This window comes from Gobio gobio, assembly GCF_949357685.1.
Source record: "Gobio gobio genome assembly, chromosome: 13".
Lineage (NCBI taxonomy): Eukaryota > Metazoa > Chordata > Actinopteri > Cypriniformes > Gobionidae > Gobio > Gobio gobio.
The window spans coordinates 26,338,915-26,357,814 of NC_137106.1; the positions used below are offsets into that span (position 1 = coordinate 26,338,915).

The following is an 18,900-nucleotide window of genomic DNA, read 5'->3' on the forward strand; positions in this document are numbered from 1 at the left end:
AAAAAAAAAAAAAGTACAATAAGGAAAATGCGAAATTATTTACAGATTTTACATAAACGTTTGGTATATCTTTTTTTTAATTCAAAGCTTCTAAAATTTACAGACCACAAACTTTTCCATAAATGACAACATTTACATGTAAGTTATGTTTATGGAATTTAGGCAATATTAAATCAATTATTAAATTAAAGCAATGATTAATTTAATTAATCATCATTTAAAATTTTTTGTAAAGATAATTTGTGTAGCCAAAAGGTACATCATACTTTTGGAAATATAATCCGGCATATTTATGGTCGGCAAAATGAAGAAGGACCCCATTATGCCAACCTAGCATTGCAGTCATTACGGCTGCAAGAGCGAGTGATTTACAATGGAGTTCACCGATATTCTTGATTCTTTGGAGGACTTGGGGTAGGTTAATTTACCCTCCCGTTATAATTTACCCCCGCTTTATCAGCCGGTTTGATTTTTGGTTTAACGGCATAAATCTGAGCTCGTCCACGCATGCCCCTGCACGCCGGTGCTCTGAATGATCTGATAACACAGAAACGCTTCCCCTATTATGAACTGCTGCTGATTCAATCTGCTTTAAGTTGTTCATTTCAAATATGCTGTACTCCGTGATCTGTTTACTGTTATATTAAATCAGAGCTGTGGTTATTGGCTCATTTTGAAAGCATGATTGTACAATCAATGATTTGATTGGGCCGTGCAGCGTCAGCAGTGCTCAAATATCTCAAATATCTCCAGTGCCATAAATAGCCTGAATCATCATTGCCTAAATGAACACACCTCTGTCACCACATTTCCAGCTCCCAAAGTGTCAGACGAGTTTACAAGAACTTCAGGTCCATAGACTGTTCTAGAATCAGTGTAGTAGAAATGGTAGGGATGGGTGGGTTTTTGTATAAGAATGAAGACCTTTAGATATAATAGACAAATTATTTGTATGCTATTTGAGGACCAGAACTAACCGTTGTATAATGTATCTTTTCTTAGTTCGAAGCATTTCGTTTTTTACTAAGTTGTTAGATATTTCACCGTTGCAATATCATTGGTTTTGTTCACATTCTCCCAAATAGCAGAGGAAGTGCAGAATGACCCAGGACTGTCTCGAAATGCAAACATAGTCAAATTGCTCAGAAAAGTGTGTGTTTGTGTTTGCAGATACCAGGGGCCACTCCTAGAGGACGGAACGCTTGAGACCGCAGTGACTGGTGGTGCTGCATCTCCAGAGTTCACTAAACTGTGTTCCTGGCTTGTGTCTGAGCTGAAGCTCTATTGCAAACTAGAGGAGAATGTGCATGCGACCAACTGTGAGTGTGATCACCCATCCATAATATAATCAAAACATCATTACAACTTATATTTGCACAACAGGACGCAAATGCAAGTGAACTTGAAATAAGTTATGTGCTTGCCAGAAAGTGTTACTCCTATGGGTTTACCAGACAGCAAGGTTAACTTACCGTCACATATACTTTGAACTCCCGGATGATTAACACAAACCTTGCTTACTGGTTCCAAAAACGTGTCCTCGAGTAAGTTCAGACAACTCCGAATATGTTTCCGGTTAACACACTACACAGTCTCAACAGAGCAACAAATCAATGATTCACCTTGGAAACAGACGCTAAGAAAAAGCACCTCTTCTTCTTTGGTTTAATGGCGATTTACATAATCTACTTAATGCACATCGCCACCTATTTGGTGGTTGTACAATGCTTTTTTCAATCTTTTAATTTAATAAGTATTGTTTATTCACTGAGAAATAAGGATTATATTGTTTGTTGGATGCTAGCTAATTGAATGCAGATCCATGTGTGAGATGACAATAAAATAAATGATAAATATATTTGAAATTAACTATTGAAACATTACCTTGTTATAATAGTGCTTTAGAATTAATATATAGTTACATCTATATAATATTATATAATACATTTGTTTATATTAATGTAACTATATTAATTATATAAAAAACATCTGAATGCCTCTTAAGCAAACTAACCCTGGAACATAACCTGCTCCGGAGCAGGTTATGTTCAGAGAGTGAGTTGCTATGGCTACTTGCATACCCTGGAAGTTACCTCTGTTTTTTGGAACCAAAAGTTGAGGTTATCCGCTTACTTACCCTTAAACATACCCAGGTATGTCACACCCCTGTTGATGCGTTCTTCCTGTAACAACGTGCTGAAACACAGGCAACTAAAGCACAAATAATTCAGAATAATTCTACAGAGTTCAAATGTTACGTATATGGTAGATTGGCACTGCACATCTGGCACTTAACTGTAATTTTATGGTAACATTTAACAATAAGGTGTCATTTGTTAACATTAAAGGGTTAGTTCACCCAAAAATGAAAATAATGTCATTTATTACTCCCCCTCATGCGGTTCCACACCCGTAAGACCTTCGGAACACAAATGAAGATATTTTTGTTGAAATCTGAAGGCTCAGTGAGGCCTGCATAGGCAGCAATGAAATTTCCTCTCTCAAGATCCATTAATGTACTATAAACGTATTTAAATCAGTCCATGTGAATACAGTGGTTCAATATTAATATTATAAAGCGACAAGAATATTTTTTGTGCGCCAAAAAAACTAAATAACGACTTGTATAATGATAACTGATTTCAAAACACAGCTTCATGAAGCTTTGGACAGAAACGAATCGGCGAGTTAATTCAGTGGTTCGGAACGCCTAAGCAGTTTGGCGGCTTAACACGCGATCCAAATCATGATTCGACTCGCTGATTCGTTTCCATCCGAAGCTTCATGAAGCAGTGTTTTGAAATCGGTTATCACTATATAAGTCGTTATTTAGTTTTTTTGGCGCACAAAAAATATTCTCGTCGCTTTATAATATTAATATTGAACCACTGTATTCACATGAACTGATTTAAATATGTTTTTAGTACATTAATGGATCTTGAGAGTGTAAATTACATTGATCCCTATGCAGGCCTCACTGAGCCTTCAGATTTCAACAAAAATATCTTCATTTGTGTTCCGAAGATGAACAAAAGTCTTACGGGTGTGGAACGGCATAAGGGTGAGTAATAAATGACATTATTTTCATTTTTGGGTGAACTAACCCTTTAATGTATTAACTAACACAAACTAACAACTGGGCTGTAGATATATAGTTCATTCTTAGTGCATGTTAATTAATGAGACTACTTTATCAGGTGTTTCCAGACATCCCTGCACATTTTTAGTTGAAAATGCGTTTAATTACTTGAAATAAACGTTAACATAAATGAATTATATATTTTTTATTGTTTAATTCCAATAATTGAAATAAAAATGAATGAAAAATATATAGACATATAACTAATAATAACACCCATCTAGTATTCTGTCTTGTAAACGGCCCCTGTGCCTTACGGCTTCAGGGGCCTGTACCATGATTGAAAAATATTAAGAATTTAAATAAATGTACACAGCAAGAAGAAAAGAGCTGTCTATAAAAGAGGACAACTATAAGAAAAATCTTACTACGTCAATTCAAGTAAAAGTTATGAAGTTAGTTTAGTTGATATATAGAGAGAACTGAACATTTAAGCTCATGTAGTCATTTTTATAGCTTTATTTATTGATTTTATAAATAAATTGATTTATAAATTTATTGATTTTATATTTATTATTATATTATATTATTATATTATATTTATTTTAGATTTATATTTATTGATTTTATAAATTGATTTTGCAAATAACTGTTATTTGCACTGTCCATGGAGCGGACCTGTTTACATTTCACTGCCAGTTGTATATTGTGTATATAACTGTGTATGTGACAAATAAAACTCTTGAATCTTGAATCTTTTAAAGCTTATTTGTATGACCTTTTATATAGGCTATTTATGTTAATTTTAACAAAGTGTCTATAAATGATAGATTAACTAAAATGAAACATGTGTAATTGATTAAGGGTATAATAATTACATAAATTATATATAAATCATTCAAAATTATTTTTATAAATAAGCATTGTTAAAAGCCAGACGCTTTAGTCTTTAAAAACATTTGCTATGTAGTAGGGCTGCAACGACGCGTCGACGTCGTCGATGACGTCGACTACGAAAATACGTCGACGTGCGTGAAATGCGTCGACGCGTCGGCGGCACATTATTTACGTTCTAGAATGGAACAGAAGATCTAGAATAATGGCATCTTCTGCTCCCGGGCATAGTGAAAATGATCATTTATCATATAAAGCCAGACCGCGACATTCAAAAGTGTGGGAGTACTTTAAACAGAAGCCGAATAAAACTGTGCTTTGTTCGCTCTGTAACGCCGGTTTCACACTGCGCGCGGTGGCAGAGCAGGTGCTGTGCGCGTGGAGCGCGGGAGCTTTCACACTGCCAGTCAGTGTTGCCAAGTCCGCTTTTTTCCGCGGAATTGGGCTACTTCACACTGTTGCCGCGGGCTGTGTCTCATGTCCGCGGGTTGAAGCAAAAAAACACACATATTTAACCCCCCGAACGCGATGTTTACCAGAGAACCTCCCCGAAACGCGATTGGGCTTGTTTTGGGCTAGTTTTGAGTAACGAATGGGTGGGTTTTGTTGTGTAAACCTGGCAACCCTTCCAGTGTTCTCTCGCTGAACGTGGCGCGTGTATTGCAACAGACGGTCACATTTTCCGGTGTTCTTCTCCGACCCCAGTACGTCTCGTGCTTTTATTTATTATGGGCTGCATATATCTGCTGTTAATGCGACCTGGTTCCGCTCTGTCCCAAACACATATGCATAATAACATGCTGTATATAGGTAGTTTACATGATTAAAGTAACATTAAAGTTAAGATATGCCTCTAGCTTTAATAATTTAAATGTGTCTTTGAAGTTTGGGCAAAAACTTCTGGCAGCTTTAGTCGTTGTTTACGCACATGTATCTTCAAAATAGACGACTAGTTCTACATTAACACTATGCTGAAAGTTCCTGTATGTGAACCTTTTGCAGATAAATACAAGTGCATTTTCGTTTACTATTGACACAAATCAATAAGTAAATCATACTCACCTACTATAGTAAACAACTTTTCCTAATTAGGCCTACTCTGTATACATTTTATGATGAATAGTATCATTATATATTATGTTTAAAAAGCTTCTTGTGTTCATATATTTCATTATAAAATGGCATACTATGTTCACTACCCTTCCTGAAATACAATTAATATTGTCATCATTCATTGATTTCATGTTAAAATAATATACAAATTCACTACCCTCTTTGAAATACAATAATCAGTAAAAAAGAATAATACGATTAATCTGGAAAAATAATCGTTAGATTAGTCGACTAATCGAAAAAATAATCGTTAGATTAGTCGACAGAAAAAATAATCGTTAGTTGCAGCTCTACTATGTAGTGATCTTTAATTTGGAGTAGAAAAAGGGGGGGTGACTTTATTGCATCAGTCACTTTACTCACAGCTGATTGGTCCAATTTCAGTTTGATGTCTTATCCAGAATATAACCTTCCCGTAAGTTACTATGGAGATGAACACTGCTAAAAAACCAAACCACCATAATGGTACCTAAAACCCAGGATTGGCACAAATTAAGCTTAAACATATCTGGCTAGCCAGCTAAACCGGCTTCATGGTATAGGCCCCTGATGTCATACCTGTTCCACTCTATTATTATTATTATGTTACTAGGTAGGAAAGTGCATCAAAATGTTTCAAACCCCTGATCTATGGGACCATAGAAAGTGTCAGTCAAAATGTGAATTCTGTGTTTTCACTCTCCAGAAAACAAAAACAATAAATTTCACTCTCTGCAAAACAAAACGAAACAAAACAAAAGGCTAAATTCTTAGGATTAGTCTGATGTTGGTTTGGGTGTGGCATGCACAGGTCCGACCGAGGCTGAGGGGTTTCAGCTGGAGATGAGTGGTCTTTTATCTGAGCTGTGCTGTCCATATCCTGCTCTCACCACTGGAGAAGTCACCAAACGTTTGCTGAATGCAAACAACTGCCTGTTACTGCTAGGTATGTAAACAAAATCATCTGCTCATTCCTGTGCTTCTTTATAAAGCTTTTTAAAATGGACCTGTTGGGGCTTTAATTACTTGAAATAAACGTTAACATAAATGAATTATATATTTTTTATTTTTTAATTCCAGGTGGTTACCAAGGCAACACTTAGTTTATTTTAACTTTATGTACTAAAATAATTGAAATAAAAATGAATGAAAAATATATAGACATATAACTAATATTAACACCCATCTAATTCACAATATTAACAAAAACTATAGTATCTTAATGACATCCATGTTTTTACGTACTCGTATCATTCTTCCAGGCTTCTTAATCTCCGAGCTTGAGTCGTCCAGGATGATCCTGGTGAACCATCCCCAGAAGAAGGTGCAGGAGAGTAATGTTTTCATAGAGCTGAAGGGCATCTGTATGGCTCTGAGCATGTCCAAACCTCCTGCCAACATCACCATGTTCCAGTTCTTCAGTGGAATAGAGAAAAAGGTCAGGTTTATTTACTGGTGATTTCAATTATTTTACATATTTCATGCATGCCCAAACATTGGGTCACTAATGCCGAGTTCACACTGCATGATTTTAGCCCTGATTTTGACTTGCCGACAAGTTTTGCGTCATGTGACTCACCGTAGCCAAAATAATACGCTGTATGAAGCTTTTATTTATCGCTTATATGTATCGCTTTTATTTAGTTTTTCTTTTTTTTTAATTTGAAATATTCACAAACTTGCTTGCCATGTCATCAACTATCTGATATTCCGATTCTCAAATATGTGAGTGCGTTTTGTCATTTAAAAACTTTTTTTTTAAATGATCTTGATCTATAACGCGAGATGGGCGCTGCCCTGTTTGATCGCGCCACAGCTCAGAGAGTCCTGTCAGTTGGATTTACACCACGTGAATTAATCAGTTTCTCCCGAAATACATGCAAGTGGCCGGTGACCTGGGAGAAGAATGGAGTAAATTTTATTGTTACTTGTGTATCTGATATGAATAAAACACTTCTGTAAATTATATTTGAATGGATTGTTATTGCTGCTTCCAAAGACACCAGTGTGTATCTTACAAAGTCTAAATGAATTGTTTTACTAATACTTATAATATGTGTATTTAAATGTTTGAAACCCAAAATAAACATTTGAAAACACTGCATAGTTGTGATTAGACATATGCCGGTATACGGTAATACGATATATCACAATAATGAACATGCACGATATTGTTATCGTGGGTACTTGAAAATACCGTGAATAATTATTTATTACGAATTATTCCGATTTTTAGAATGCATTTTAAGAATACTTTACCCATCAACCGTTTAAAATGAACAACACGTCAAAGAGGAACGCGCACTGATGTAAACAGACCCAACGCGCATTCACACTCACTGACGGAACGGCAGAAATGCAGCCGTTTCCCCGGTAATCCTCATAAACAAAACACTCGCGCTACTAAACACACAGCCATTCAGATTTCTGTATTCACTACAGTGCTCATCACATTACCAAATACTTAATACTTGAAGACTTAAGGCTATTCATTTTCAAACTATTATTTTAATTTATATAAATGCAGTCCATTTACCATTTAATCTGGACTAAATTACATGCCCTAGATATTGTTTGAATATATGTTCTGATTCTTTGTTCAGTCACACACTTTACAATAAGGCTCTATTATTTAACATTAGTTCATTCATTAACAAACTGACAATGACAAATTCTTCTAAAGCATTTATTAATCTTAGTTAAATGTAAATTTCAGCATTTAATAACACATTAAAAGCAAAAGTTGTAACTATTATTTAATGGACCTGAGCTAACACTAACAGTTACTTTTTTTTTAACTAACGTTATCAAAGATAACTTCTGTAAAAATGTAGCTATTCGCTCTCTGTTGATGTTAATGCATTAACAAGTGTGACCTTATTGTAAAGTGTCACCTATTGTTCTTTATAATTCTTTTGCACTTTAATCTGTTTTAAATATTTGTTTACTTTATACATTTTTGTGTATTGGTTTATTGTATTTAAATGTTCAGTTCTTTTTGTTATAAGAAAGTTATTAAACATGTTATAGTATGACAACACTCTTTTTGCAACTTATTTCAATATCGTGATAACACCGTATACCGTGATAAAAGCTTTAGCAATTAATACACAGAAATAAAAATCCCATATGTGGGACCGTACCTCTCAAAGGCTTAACTAATATTTATAGCCAAATAATTGTTAACTTTAGGTACATTTTCCATTTAGAATAATCCAGATTCATCAACATTAGAATGACGCACCTGTTATGAACCTGACATTAAAGCGATAGTTCACCCAAAAATTGTCATCATTTACACACCCTCATGTTGTTCCAAACCTGTATTAATTTATTTCGTCTGCTGAGCACAAAAAATATTTTGATGAATATGGGTAACCAAACCCAGAAAAATAAATGACTATGGAAGTCAATAGGGTCCCATCAACTATTTGGTTACTGACATTCTTCAAAATATCTTCATTTGTGTTTAGCAGAAGAAAGAAATTCATACAGGTTTGGAACAACACGAGGGCGAGTAAACAATGACAGCATTTTCATTTTTGGCTGAACTATCACTTTAAAGATGGCAAAGAATCTTTTATGCTCACATAAGAATGCATGTACACATTTATTAGTCATTGTTAGTTTGTACATTGAGTATTGAGTATTGAGTATGTTCCAATCAAATGCAATTTTCCCTCAGCTGAAGGAAGCTTTGTCCAAGGTCCCTCCATCTCATATAGGAGAACCACTACTGAAGAAACCACTGGGTCCTGTTCATTGGGTAAGCTCTCATTTTGATCTTCTAAAATGACTAAATTAATCCTTTACAATTTTTATGCAAATGACTTTTCTTACCTCCAGGAGAAAATTGAAGCAATAAACCAAGCACTTGTGAATGAGTATGAAGTCAGAAGAAAGATGTTGCTGAAACGACTGGATGTGACCGTGCAATCTTTTGGTTGGTCAGAAAGAGCCAAGGTACCCGGATCTCCCTTTTTACTTTATGTATAACATAAAACAAGTTTACTCTGATTAAGCTACAAGAATGTGCAAAAATGTGGTTTGAGTGAAATTTAAAAATGACTTTGCTTTGTTATTCTGTACAGACACATGCTGATAAACTTTCAAAAGTGTACCAGCCTCTCCGTGTGGTGCTGGCCGCTAAAACCAGAGTGTCTGTGGCTCATCTGTTTGCTGCTAGAGATGATTTATCAAAGATCCTGAGAACCAGCAGTGGTCACATCAGGGAGAAAACAGCCTGTGCCATTAACAAGGTGGGTTGGTTTTGAATGCATTTTCATTCTGATATGCTGATTTGATGCTCAAGAAACATTTCTTATCAGTTGTGCTGCTTATTATTTTTGTGGAAACCGGGATACATTTGATGAATAGAAAGTTTATAAGAACAGCATTTTTTGAAATATAATTTTTTGGTAACATTATAAAAGTCTTTACTGTCACTTTTGATCAATTTGATTCATGCTTGCTGAATAGAAGTATTCATTTCTTACTGACCCCAAACTGTTGACCAGTAGTGTACATACCAGTGAGTTTATTATTCTTACGTTTATTAGGTGCTGATGGGTCGTGTGCCTGATCGAGGCGGGAGACCCAATGAGATCGAACCCCCACCTCCGGAGATGCCTACGTGGCAGAAGCGGCAAGATGGTCCACAAGGGGGCGGTGGAGGACAGTACTACTCCGGTGGTGGAGGAGGAAGAGGTGGTGGACGAGGTGGCTATGACCAGCAGCAGGGCGGCCGCGATGGTCATGACAGAGGAGGGGGTGGCGGAAGAGGTGGGAGAGGAGACCACCGGGGGGGTAAACCTCAGGGGAACTGGCAGGACAGCTCTGGCGGAGGTGGATACCAGGGTCATTACCAGGATGGTGGATATCGAAACAGTTACGGAGGAGGAGGAGGAGGAGGCGGCGGCGGCGGCGGCGGCTACCATGGAGGCCAGCAGGGGTCGGGATTCCAAGGAGGAGGGGGAGGCTACCAAGGCGGAGGTGGGAGTTTCCAGCACGAGGGCCACTATCAGGATGGAGGACGACACCAGGAGAGAGGTGGAAGGGGCGGTCGTGGGGGTAGGGGGCGGGGAGGAGGAGGAGGAAGAGGAAGTGGGCAGGGAGGAGGGTGGGGTGGAAGAGGAGGGAATTTTAATCAAGGCGGGCAGTTTGAGCAGTTCTTTCAGCAAGGTGGGCACCAGTATAATCAGGCCGGATTTGGCCAGGGAAGACAGTTTACTAGCTGAAAAAAAAAAAACGGTTACTGCGATCTACAGCTTCAAAGAGGACCCACAATTCTCTGAGGGTGGAAGACTGAGAGAGACCCAGGCCTCTGAATGAGCAGATTACATTACATCTCATCATTCCCATGGTGCCTCTGGAGTCTGCTTTACCGAGATCGCCTCTGAATGAACAATGTGCTTCTGCATGTGTACGGTTGGTCGAGACGGTTCTGCTTCCACCAGACAATTCAAACTACTTCACTTATTTAGAAGTGCGCGGTTGGGTCGCCAAAAAAACCCCCCGGGATGAACTTTCTGTTGCTGGGTTTGTTTTCATCTTTCTTCCTCATTGATGATGATTGACATCGGTCGAGTCTACTGCCTGATCTATGCTGCCCAACTCTAAATATGAAGAAGCCTTATCTTAGAGAAGCTTTGAAACTTTTGTTATTCTAGTTTTATTTATGGAATTGTTGCTTAGTTCTCAATGTCCATCCGTGATTTCAACGATCGGCACTTGAAAATTTTCTTTTTGGTGTCCCCCAATGAGGTTTTGTTTAACTTGTGAGTAAAAAGGTCAGTTGATTTCTTGACGCTCACGTGTGAATGTTAATTTGCTGATGTGTGGAAACCCTGAAATTGGTTGACTGACATAAATTGAGCTTTCTGCTGTTTTGGGAAACTACGTTTAAAGGTTTTTGAATGATTAAATAAACCGTAAAGGAAAGAGTCTTGGTGTCAAACATTTTTATTGGCAAAAATTGACTAGTTTTAAGTGAAGAGGATACGGTTTTGAATAGTTTTTGCATTATTGTCATTTATTATGGCTGTAAATGTCAGCAGTTACAATGATGAAAACAACAACTTAAATACAAGGATTCTACAGAAATTACGCAGATTCCCATTATGCAGTGTGATTGTGACATGCTTAGAAATACAGTGGCCACATGGGGGTGATAAACATCTATTTTTTATACTTGCAAAATGGGGCAAATCCTAAACATTTCAAAGTCACAATCACAGTTTAAAACCAGTCATTAGGAGGCATTAAACACAAACTGTACATTTGTTTAGAGAATAAAAGTTTTGAATAGTTGAGTGATTAGTCCATGCTAGGGTAGTGTGTTTATTGAGGTTTTCCCATTTACAGCAAGTGAATTCTAACAGTGCAATGAAGGAGTCATGGAACATGTGATGCATTCAATCATTAATCTCATTCCAGTTAAAGCAGACTAAGTTCAAATCTAATTCCAGTTTTCAAAACTATAAATACTTTTAATATATTAACGTGTCAGACATACAAAATGTTTTACAAATATTCCAGTCAAGAAGTCCATTGATGTTTAATATTCGGTTTTATGGGGCAAGCTTATTTTCACTGGCAACCCTGAGACGCCGAGATGACCTCCGCGCACACAACCTTATTTCAGTGTTGGTAAAAAACCTGAATTAGATTGCTAAATTTGGTATACATACTGTTCAGAAATTTAGCGAGACCCTTACAGTATAAATGCACACCTTTTCCTCAAGTAGACCTGGCTGGCACATGACCAGAAACATTCATATCACTACAGTCAATGCAGTAAAGACAAGGTTGATCATTTTACAGCAGTCATGTTTGGCCATAACTTCTGATGGCGCAAGATTTATCAGTTTTTCAATGCACAACTCTTGAGTTCACAAAGCTTATATTACGTAAAGATGTTTACACAAGAAATTGTGTTGATGCGGGTGCTGCTGCTGATAAGTCAAATAACGTGTGCTCAAATGATATTTAAAACACTTGTCCAGTAATACTCACCTATTAATAAGTAAAAGACAACAGGTGTATTAAAAATCTTCCACAGGAGGTTTCTGTACTTTAAGGCTCTGAAAGACGTGCTAAACTTGTTAACATTAAAGGTATAGTTGGGCAAAAAAAAAGAAGACAAAATTCATTATTTTAAAGGATAAAATAGGGAATGCAAAATTGCACAGACGCGTGCGGTTAAAAGTTACCCGTTTTTAAATGCCATGATAAAGGCTTTTTATATTTTTTCATAAATTCTCAAGTGCCTAGGCTTGATATGTTTTATGAGTTGACATTTTGAAGGAAGTTTTGGTAGGCTACCTGTTAACTTTCATTGCATGGGAAAAGGGCATTTCATTGCATTTCTCAAAATATAATTTTCATTTTTGGGTAAACTGTCCTTTTAAAGGGATAGTTCACCCAAAAATGAAAATTCTGTCATTTACTCACCCGCAAATAGTTCCAAACCTGTATGAGTTTCTTTGTTCTGCTGAACACAAAATAAGATGTTTTGAAGAATGTTTGTAACCAAACAGAGAGAGCAACCATTGACTACCATAGTAGGGAAAAAAATATTATGGTAGTCAATGGTTGCTCTATCTGCTTTGTTACAAACATTCTTTAAAATATCTTCTTTTGTGTTCAGCAGAACAAAGAAACTCATACAGGTTTGGAACAACTTGAGGGTGAGTAAATGATAACAGAATTCTCATTTTTGGGTAAACTGTACCTTTAAGTAGTACACTTTATATGCTACATTAGGTGTGTCCAATCCTGCTCCTGGAGGGCCACAGTCCTGGGCTGCTTTCCACTCCAAATTTGTATGCCCTTCACTCGCTAACTTCCCTCCGTCTAGTGGACTCGGATGTGCGGCATTGCTTATGTTGCACGAGTGCCCACTACTGGTGGAACTCGTGCATAAGGTTTAAATGAAACGCACTAAGCCCTTGATCACTTGGAATTCACTATGGAGCTGATTTATTATTATTTTTATGTATGAATTTGTTTTATGCACCATTCTATATGCATAAGTTGTTGGAAAAAATATATAAAATTATATAGGTAGGTTATATGATCTGACGGCGAAAAAAAAAATTGCACAAACCAAAATAATATCAATAGTATGACAGTATTGACCGAACATAAGGTAGCTACAAGTATTATGTGGTTAAATCTCAGCTAAGCGTGAACTGCTGTGCCGTCACAATCAAGTTGAATTATGGGATATAGAGCTGCTTGAAGTGTACATCAGAGTAGACTCACTCCCTCTGTCAAAATCAAGGGGATAAGGGCCTATCTAAACTTCCCTTGCCCACTTGACAAACTGGAACTTGCTTTAAAATGGTGGCAGGGATTCCCTGCGAGGAAGTGCTTAGGGACGTTTGCGAGTGTATGTCTAAAAGCGAAGGGGAACACACCCCTGCAGAGATAATCTCCAACCCCAATTACACCACCAAACAAACACCTGAACCAGCTACTCATGGTCTTACTAGGCATACTAGAAACTTTCAGGCAGGTGAGTTGAGGCAAGTTGGAGCTAAAAGCTGCAGGACAGCGTTTTGACACGCCTGTGCTACATCATAAATCAAACAATATTTAATTTTGAGTTAAACACCTCTTCTGATCTCTGACACAATTCAAACACTGAGTAGCACTCAATATCATCAGACATAAACAGATGAGAGCAGAATCAATAGCACTGTATTGGAATACTCAAAGGAGAATAACATTGGCAACAGGTAAGCGCTCACAGTACTACACATGAAGCTTTCGGGATATCATGAGCCACTGGCATCTAAACATTCATTCTGTAATCATTTACTCCCTCACACTTTTTCTTTTGTGAGCTGCTCTCTTTTATACAATGAAAGTCAAGTAGCATCCAACAACTGTTTCAAAGAACTTGTCCATATATCTTGTCAAGCCTTTCATAGGTTTTTAAGAGGAATAAACTGAAATGTAAGTTGTCTGACAGACATGGTCATCATTCACTTTCATTGTATGAAAAAGAGCAGACATTATGCTGAAATTCCTTTTGTTTTCCACAGAAGAAAAAGTCGGTTGGGTTTCGCAAGCGATGAGGGTGAGTATGGGGCCTTTTAAATCTATAATTGTGGTGCCAGAAGAGCATCTAATCCAATAGGCTCAAAGACTCACTATAATCACTGTTTGTCTTATTTGATCTGTTGATCCACCTGTGTTGTTTCTGACTCTCTCTCATACACACACAGTCTGCAAAAAAGAATTGTATACGGCCTGTCCTATCTAACTGAGCTGAAATATCTGTGCCAAACTTATTTCACAACATATGGTGCTGAAGGACGCTGCGTTGCCTTGGTGATGGACTTTCGATGGACTCATCTGGCACTAAGCAACAGAGGCCATACAAACACCAGGCCGATGGCACACCTGTATCTGCAGAATCTATGTCTCTGAATTTATGTAAATATGAAGATCATTTCAAGCTTATATTATCTATCAATGTTACAAGGCAATACTGATGTTACTTCATGGACCCTAGTCTAGTTCTCACGCACAGGAGACACAACTTTTGGTGCAAAGCAATCTTTGAAAGAGTGTAGATGTTTTTTTTATTATATTTGGGGTAAAGGGTCTTAAAACTCAACGTACCTTCCACTTCTGATCATAATGTGTTGCAGGGTAACACATAAATGTAGTGTTTGAATATTCTATCATACACAAGTTCATCTTTCCTTCACGCCAGTTCCACCTTCAACTTCAGACAACCTGAATATAACTATCCATTGTGTCCTTTCCATGTAGTGTTTTTGGAGAATGCGTTGAAACCACGTCAACAGCATACCTTAAATCCTCTTTCTCACATTTATATGATCATGCTGATGCATTCATCACATCAGCTTCCAGTGATTCTCAGTTAGGTTTACAACCTGTCTGCTACTGTCTGATGCACAGGACAGCACAGCACAGTCACTTTCTGTTTAGTCCGAGACCTTTCCTTTGATGCAACCCTTCCCCCAGTTCAGTCAGCGGGTTGCTTGCCGCCCCTCCGTTGCTGCGGCTGTAGAAATAGTGGCCCTATTCCTGATCCACTGGAGGCATGAGGCACCTCAGCACGCTCCCTAGAGAGGAGAGCCCTCTGGGCCGGGGTCCTGACAGGCTCCAGGGTGTCCTGCATGGGCCCACCGAGCGGTCAAGTCAGCTGATCTGAAAAAACACACAGTGGGAGATCATGAAGACACATGACTCATTTGTTTAGAGAAAAATAATTAGTGCTTCTTGCTAGAGCTGCACGATTAATCGTTAAAAGATCACGATCTTGATTCAAATACCCATGCGATCTCATCTTTTCAATATTGTTAATTATTATTATACAGAACTTGGATAAAAGTTTATAGTTTGGATATAAAAACTATCACAAGTAGAGCACCTTTTGAAAGTAACTTATAACGATAGTATTGATTCCATCATTACACCAGTAGGTGGCGACAAATTAGTTTTTGTAATTGAATCAAATTTGTCATCAAATCATTCATTCTAGTGATTCGTTCAGAAATGCTGATTCATCCAGTAATTAAGTATTTATGAGTGAGTCATTGAATCATTCATTCAAAACCTGACATTTTGTCAGAACCTCTAGTAAATAACATGTTATTTTGTTAAGTTGTCTGTTCAGAATCGTGATCTTTGTTTGAAGCTAAAAATAAATAAATTCATACAGAATCGTGCAGCTCAACTACTTGCTAGGGAACATTTTAAATATGAATTTGGGATTTCATTGACTTGGGGAAGTAAGCAAACACCTTGTAACCACCCTGAACAACCGCATAGCAATGCCCTGGCAACTACCCACAACATCCTAGAATCATGGAAGCAACTTCTGCAAAGACATACAGCAATCACATTTTCTTAAGAAAATGTAAATACTACTACTACTAATAATAATAATAAATAAATGAGTGATTCTATTATTGAGTTTTCTTTAACTATGAGAACTGTTGGCACACAGTGGATCTTCAGAAAATAAACAAATTAAATGAAAATGTTTTAGTAATTTATTTTATTTATCTGGTGAATATGTAACGGCGTACACTACCCTTTTTGTTAAAGAAATTAATATTTTTATTAAGCAAGAATGCATTAAATTGATTAAAGGTGACAATAAAAACATTTATAATGTTACAAAAATTCCATTTTAAATACATGCTGTTCTTTTGAACTTTATATTCATCAGAGAATCCTGAAAACAATGTGTCATGCTTTCAACATTCAACATTGATAATGATTAATGAGCACAAATCAGCATATAACAATGATTTCTAAAGAATCACGAGACTCTGAAGATTGAAAACTCAGCTTTGCCATCACAGGAATAAAATGCATTTTAAACTATATATTTTAAATGTAAAATATATTCAAATAGATTTTATTTTTAAATAATATAGTATTTCTTTTTTTCTTTTTTTTTACTGTATCTTGATCAAATTAATGCACAGGAGATGTTTTTTTTTCTTAAATAAATTAGTTTTTATTGTAAATAATATACATAAAATGTTATTAAAGATAATTAAAAACGAATTATTATCCTTAAAAAATGTTTGATTGTAGTATTGTGGGTTTTATATTTTCACCTAAAAAGGGTTAAAAACTAAACCGACATGCTAAACAGTTAAACATGCGTATTCATAAACTGCTCACCTAAAAAATCAATTCTGCATTGTAATACTGACAGGTGCGTCAACGGTTTAATCCCTGTGTGTCAAGTGACCCTGGCTTTTTTTTTTAAAGCCTGTTCTATAAATAAAACAGAGAAGATCTGAATTTAACAAACACGGCAACACAATCCGGGTCAGACATATGCTCTGCATTTTAACCCAAAACAAGGTGTCTGCCACGTCCTAAAATAACAGCCTAGAGCCCTGCTCGGGTTAGTGCTACTACTCCATATGTAGGCCCATCAGTGTGAGTGCTGAGGTGCTCTCGGCCCTGCGGCCTCTGATCAAGATTATCTCTACAGCGATGAGAGAAGGGGCCTACAGACCGCGGAACCTTGGCGTTGCCATGGCAATGGCTGAGCAAAGTTTCAAGATGTTCAAGGGCCTTGAGAGAGGCAAAGAGTGAAAAGCAGTGAAACAAGAACGTGGTTTGTGGGATTCACAAGGTCTTTCTGCTCAAACAAGTGTGAGTCATCTTTGTCATCTCATAGAACATGTTTTTGGGAAATGTTTTACCAGCACACTGAAGTTTTAAGTATTCTAAATAGCTACTGGATCATTTCTTCTTAATTCAAATGGGATTTTTTTCAATCATACCTCAGAGGTCCTGGTTTTGTTCATATGTTGTTCTGTGAGTCCATTCTGCTGTGACTCTTCGCTGTGCTCCTGTGAATTCCTGCTGTTCCTCATCCCTGCCGAACTCTGTGTGTCATTCTCCCAGCGAGCAAAGCCTTTGTTCTTGGATGCTTTGCGGTGTGGCCTGTACCTCATTTTGGGGAAGGTGTGCGAGCCGCTGTCAGCAACGGCAGCCCAGCCGTTCTCGGGCCAAAGGGGTTCTGTCTGAGTGGCCTGACTGGTGGTGGCTCTCTGGAGCCGCACTGAGATGCGCTGGGCTGAACCGGTCATCAGAGTGATGGACTTTCCCTCCAGGTCAGAGCTTGACGATGGCGACACAGCAGGGAATGTAAACACCTCATCATCATCTGTGCAATGACAAGACAAGAGAATGTTAACAAAGAGAATATTTTCCGAATGATCAGAAATATAATCAACGGAATGTTTTGTCTTGTTTTCCATTAAAACATCCCCAAAACAAGATCAATTTACTTGCCAAAACGTGTACGAAAAAAAAGTTTTTCTCTCTAAATTTTGCTGGCAAAATAGGCTTTCAATAAAACCTGGCTGCCTACAAAGGCGGAGGGGAGGGGGGGTTGGAAATGGAGCTACCTCTCTAGAGAAAACAGAGGAAAAAGGCTGTTGTCTTCCATTTGCAAAATAGGAAAAATTCAACACCCATAATGCACTGGCATGTTGCCGTCCAAGGCAAGTCCTACCAGTCTGCTATGGATACGCATGACCAGAGTCAAATACTGCCTTTCTTTAGTAGAAAATACTTCTTAGCAAACTTTTAGTCATAATGGTGTCGACTGGGTGCAAGAATTCAAAGAGTATAAAGAATCATAAATATGAAAAACTTCAGTGTTTGTAGTCAACATTTCAAACTGGATGAACACAGGGCAAATTCCAATCGGAAGGGAATATTCCTATGCCCTACTCACTCCAAAGGGCAGAGCCCTTAAAGTGGGGACTTTGACTTTTGTGTGAAGGGCCTTTCGTGAAGGGTTTGGAATGCCCCTAAAAATGGCGTCCTCTTCCCAAAGTGCCCCTCAATGGTTAAAAAATACAGTCTGGAATTCGCCAAGTGTTTTAACCAAACAGAGGGGAAAACTGAAAGAAACTGCTGTTTTCACGAAAAGCCCTGGAGCGGTCAAAAATTAAACATGAATTTCTCAGTCCAGGTAAATTTTTCATTTACATATTTGACCCTGGGCAACAAAACCAGTCCGCACAGGTATATTTGTGGCCATAGCCAACAATACATTGTATGGGTCATAATTGTCAATTTTTCTTTTATACCAAAAATCATTAGGATATTACGTAAAGATCATGTTCCATGAAGATATTTTGTGAATTTCCTACTGTAAATATATCAAAAATGTATTATTAGTAGTAGTATACGTTGCTAAGGACTTGATTTGGACTTAAAGGCGGTTTTATCAATATGTAGATTTTTGCACCCTCAGATTCCATTTTTTCACAGTTGTATCTCGAGCCAAATATTGTCATATCCTAACAAAC

At 37.4% G+C, this 18,900-nt stretch overlaps 2 protein-coding genes across 5 annotated transcripts in view; one reads left to right on the plus strand and one right to left on the minus strand.

Moving 5' to 3' along the window:
* Positions 1-306: 306 nt before the first annotated feature.
* fam98a (family with sequence similarity 98 member A) lies at positions 307-11,082 on the plus strand. Its single transcript, XM_079833060.1, has 8 exons — positions 307-414; positions 1,171-1,319; positions 5,877-6,011; positions 6,328-6,503; positions 8,751-8,831; positions 8,912-9,028; positions 9,157-9,324; positions 9,625-11,082. The coding sequence occupies exons 1-8, from the start codon at positions 374-376 to the stop codon at positions 10,300-10,302; spliced, it is 1,545 nt and encodes a 514-aa protein (XP_079689186.1). The 5' UTR covers positions 307-373; the 3' UTR covers positions 10,303-11,082.
* Positions 11,073-18,900, minus strand: part of rasgrp3 (RAS guanyl releasing protein 3 (calcium and DAG-regulated)) — a 38,580-nt gene continuing 30,752 nt past the window's right edge. For all 4 annotated transcript variants that reach the window (XM_079833056.1, XM_079833059.1, XM_079833058.1 and 1 more), the window contains 2 exons: positions 17,359-17,744; positions 11,073-15,253 (listed from right to left, as the gene is read on the minus strand). In XM_079833056.1, coding sequence (XP_079689182.1) covers positions 15,245-15,253; positions 17,359-17,744 — 395 coding nt within the window. In that variant the 3' untranslated portion in view covers positions 11,073-15,244. The remainder of the gene's footprint in view (positions 15,254-17,358; positions 17,745-18,900) is intronic.

Coding starts and splice junctions, on each gene's coding strand:
- fam98a (XM_079833060.1), top strand. CDS start 374: ATGGAGTTCACCGATATTCTTGATTCTTTGGAGGACTTGGG. Junction 1,320..5,876: donor GAATGTGCATGCGACCAACT/GTGAGTGTGATC, acceptor TGGCATGCACAG/GTCCGACCGAGGCTGAGGGG. Junction 9,029..9,156: donor GTTGGTCAGAAAGAGCCAAG/GTACCCGGATCT, acceptor TATTCTGTACAG/ACACATGCTGATAAACTTTC.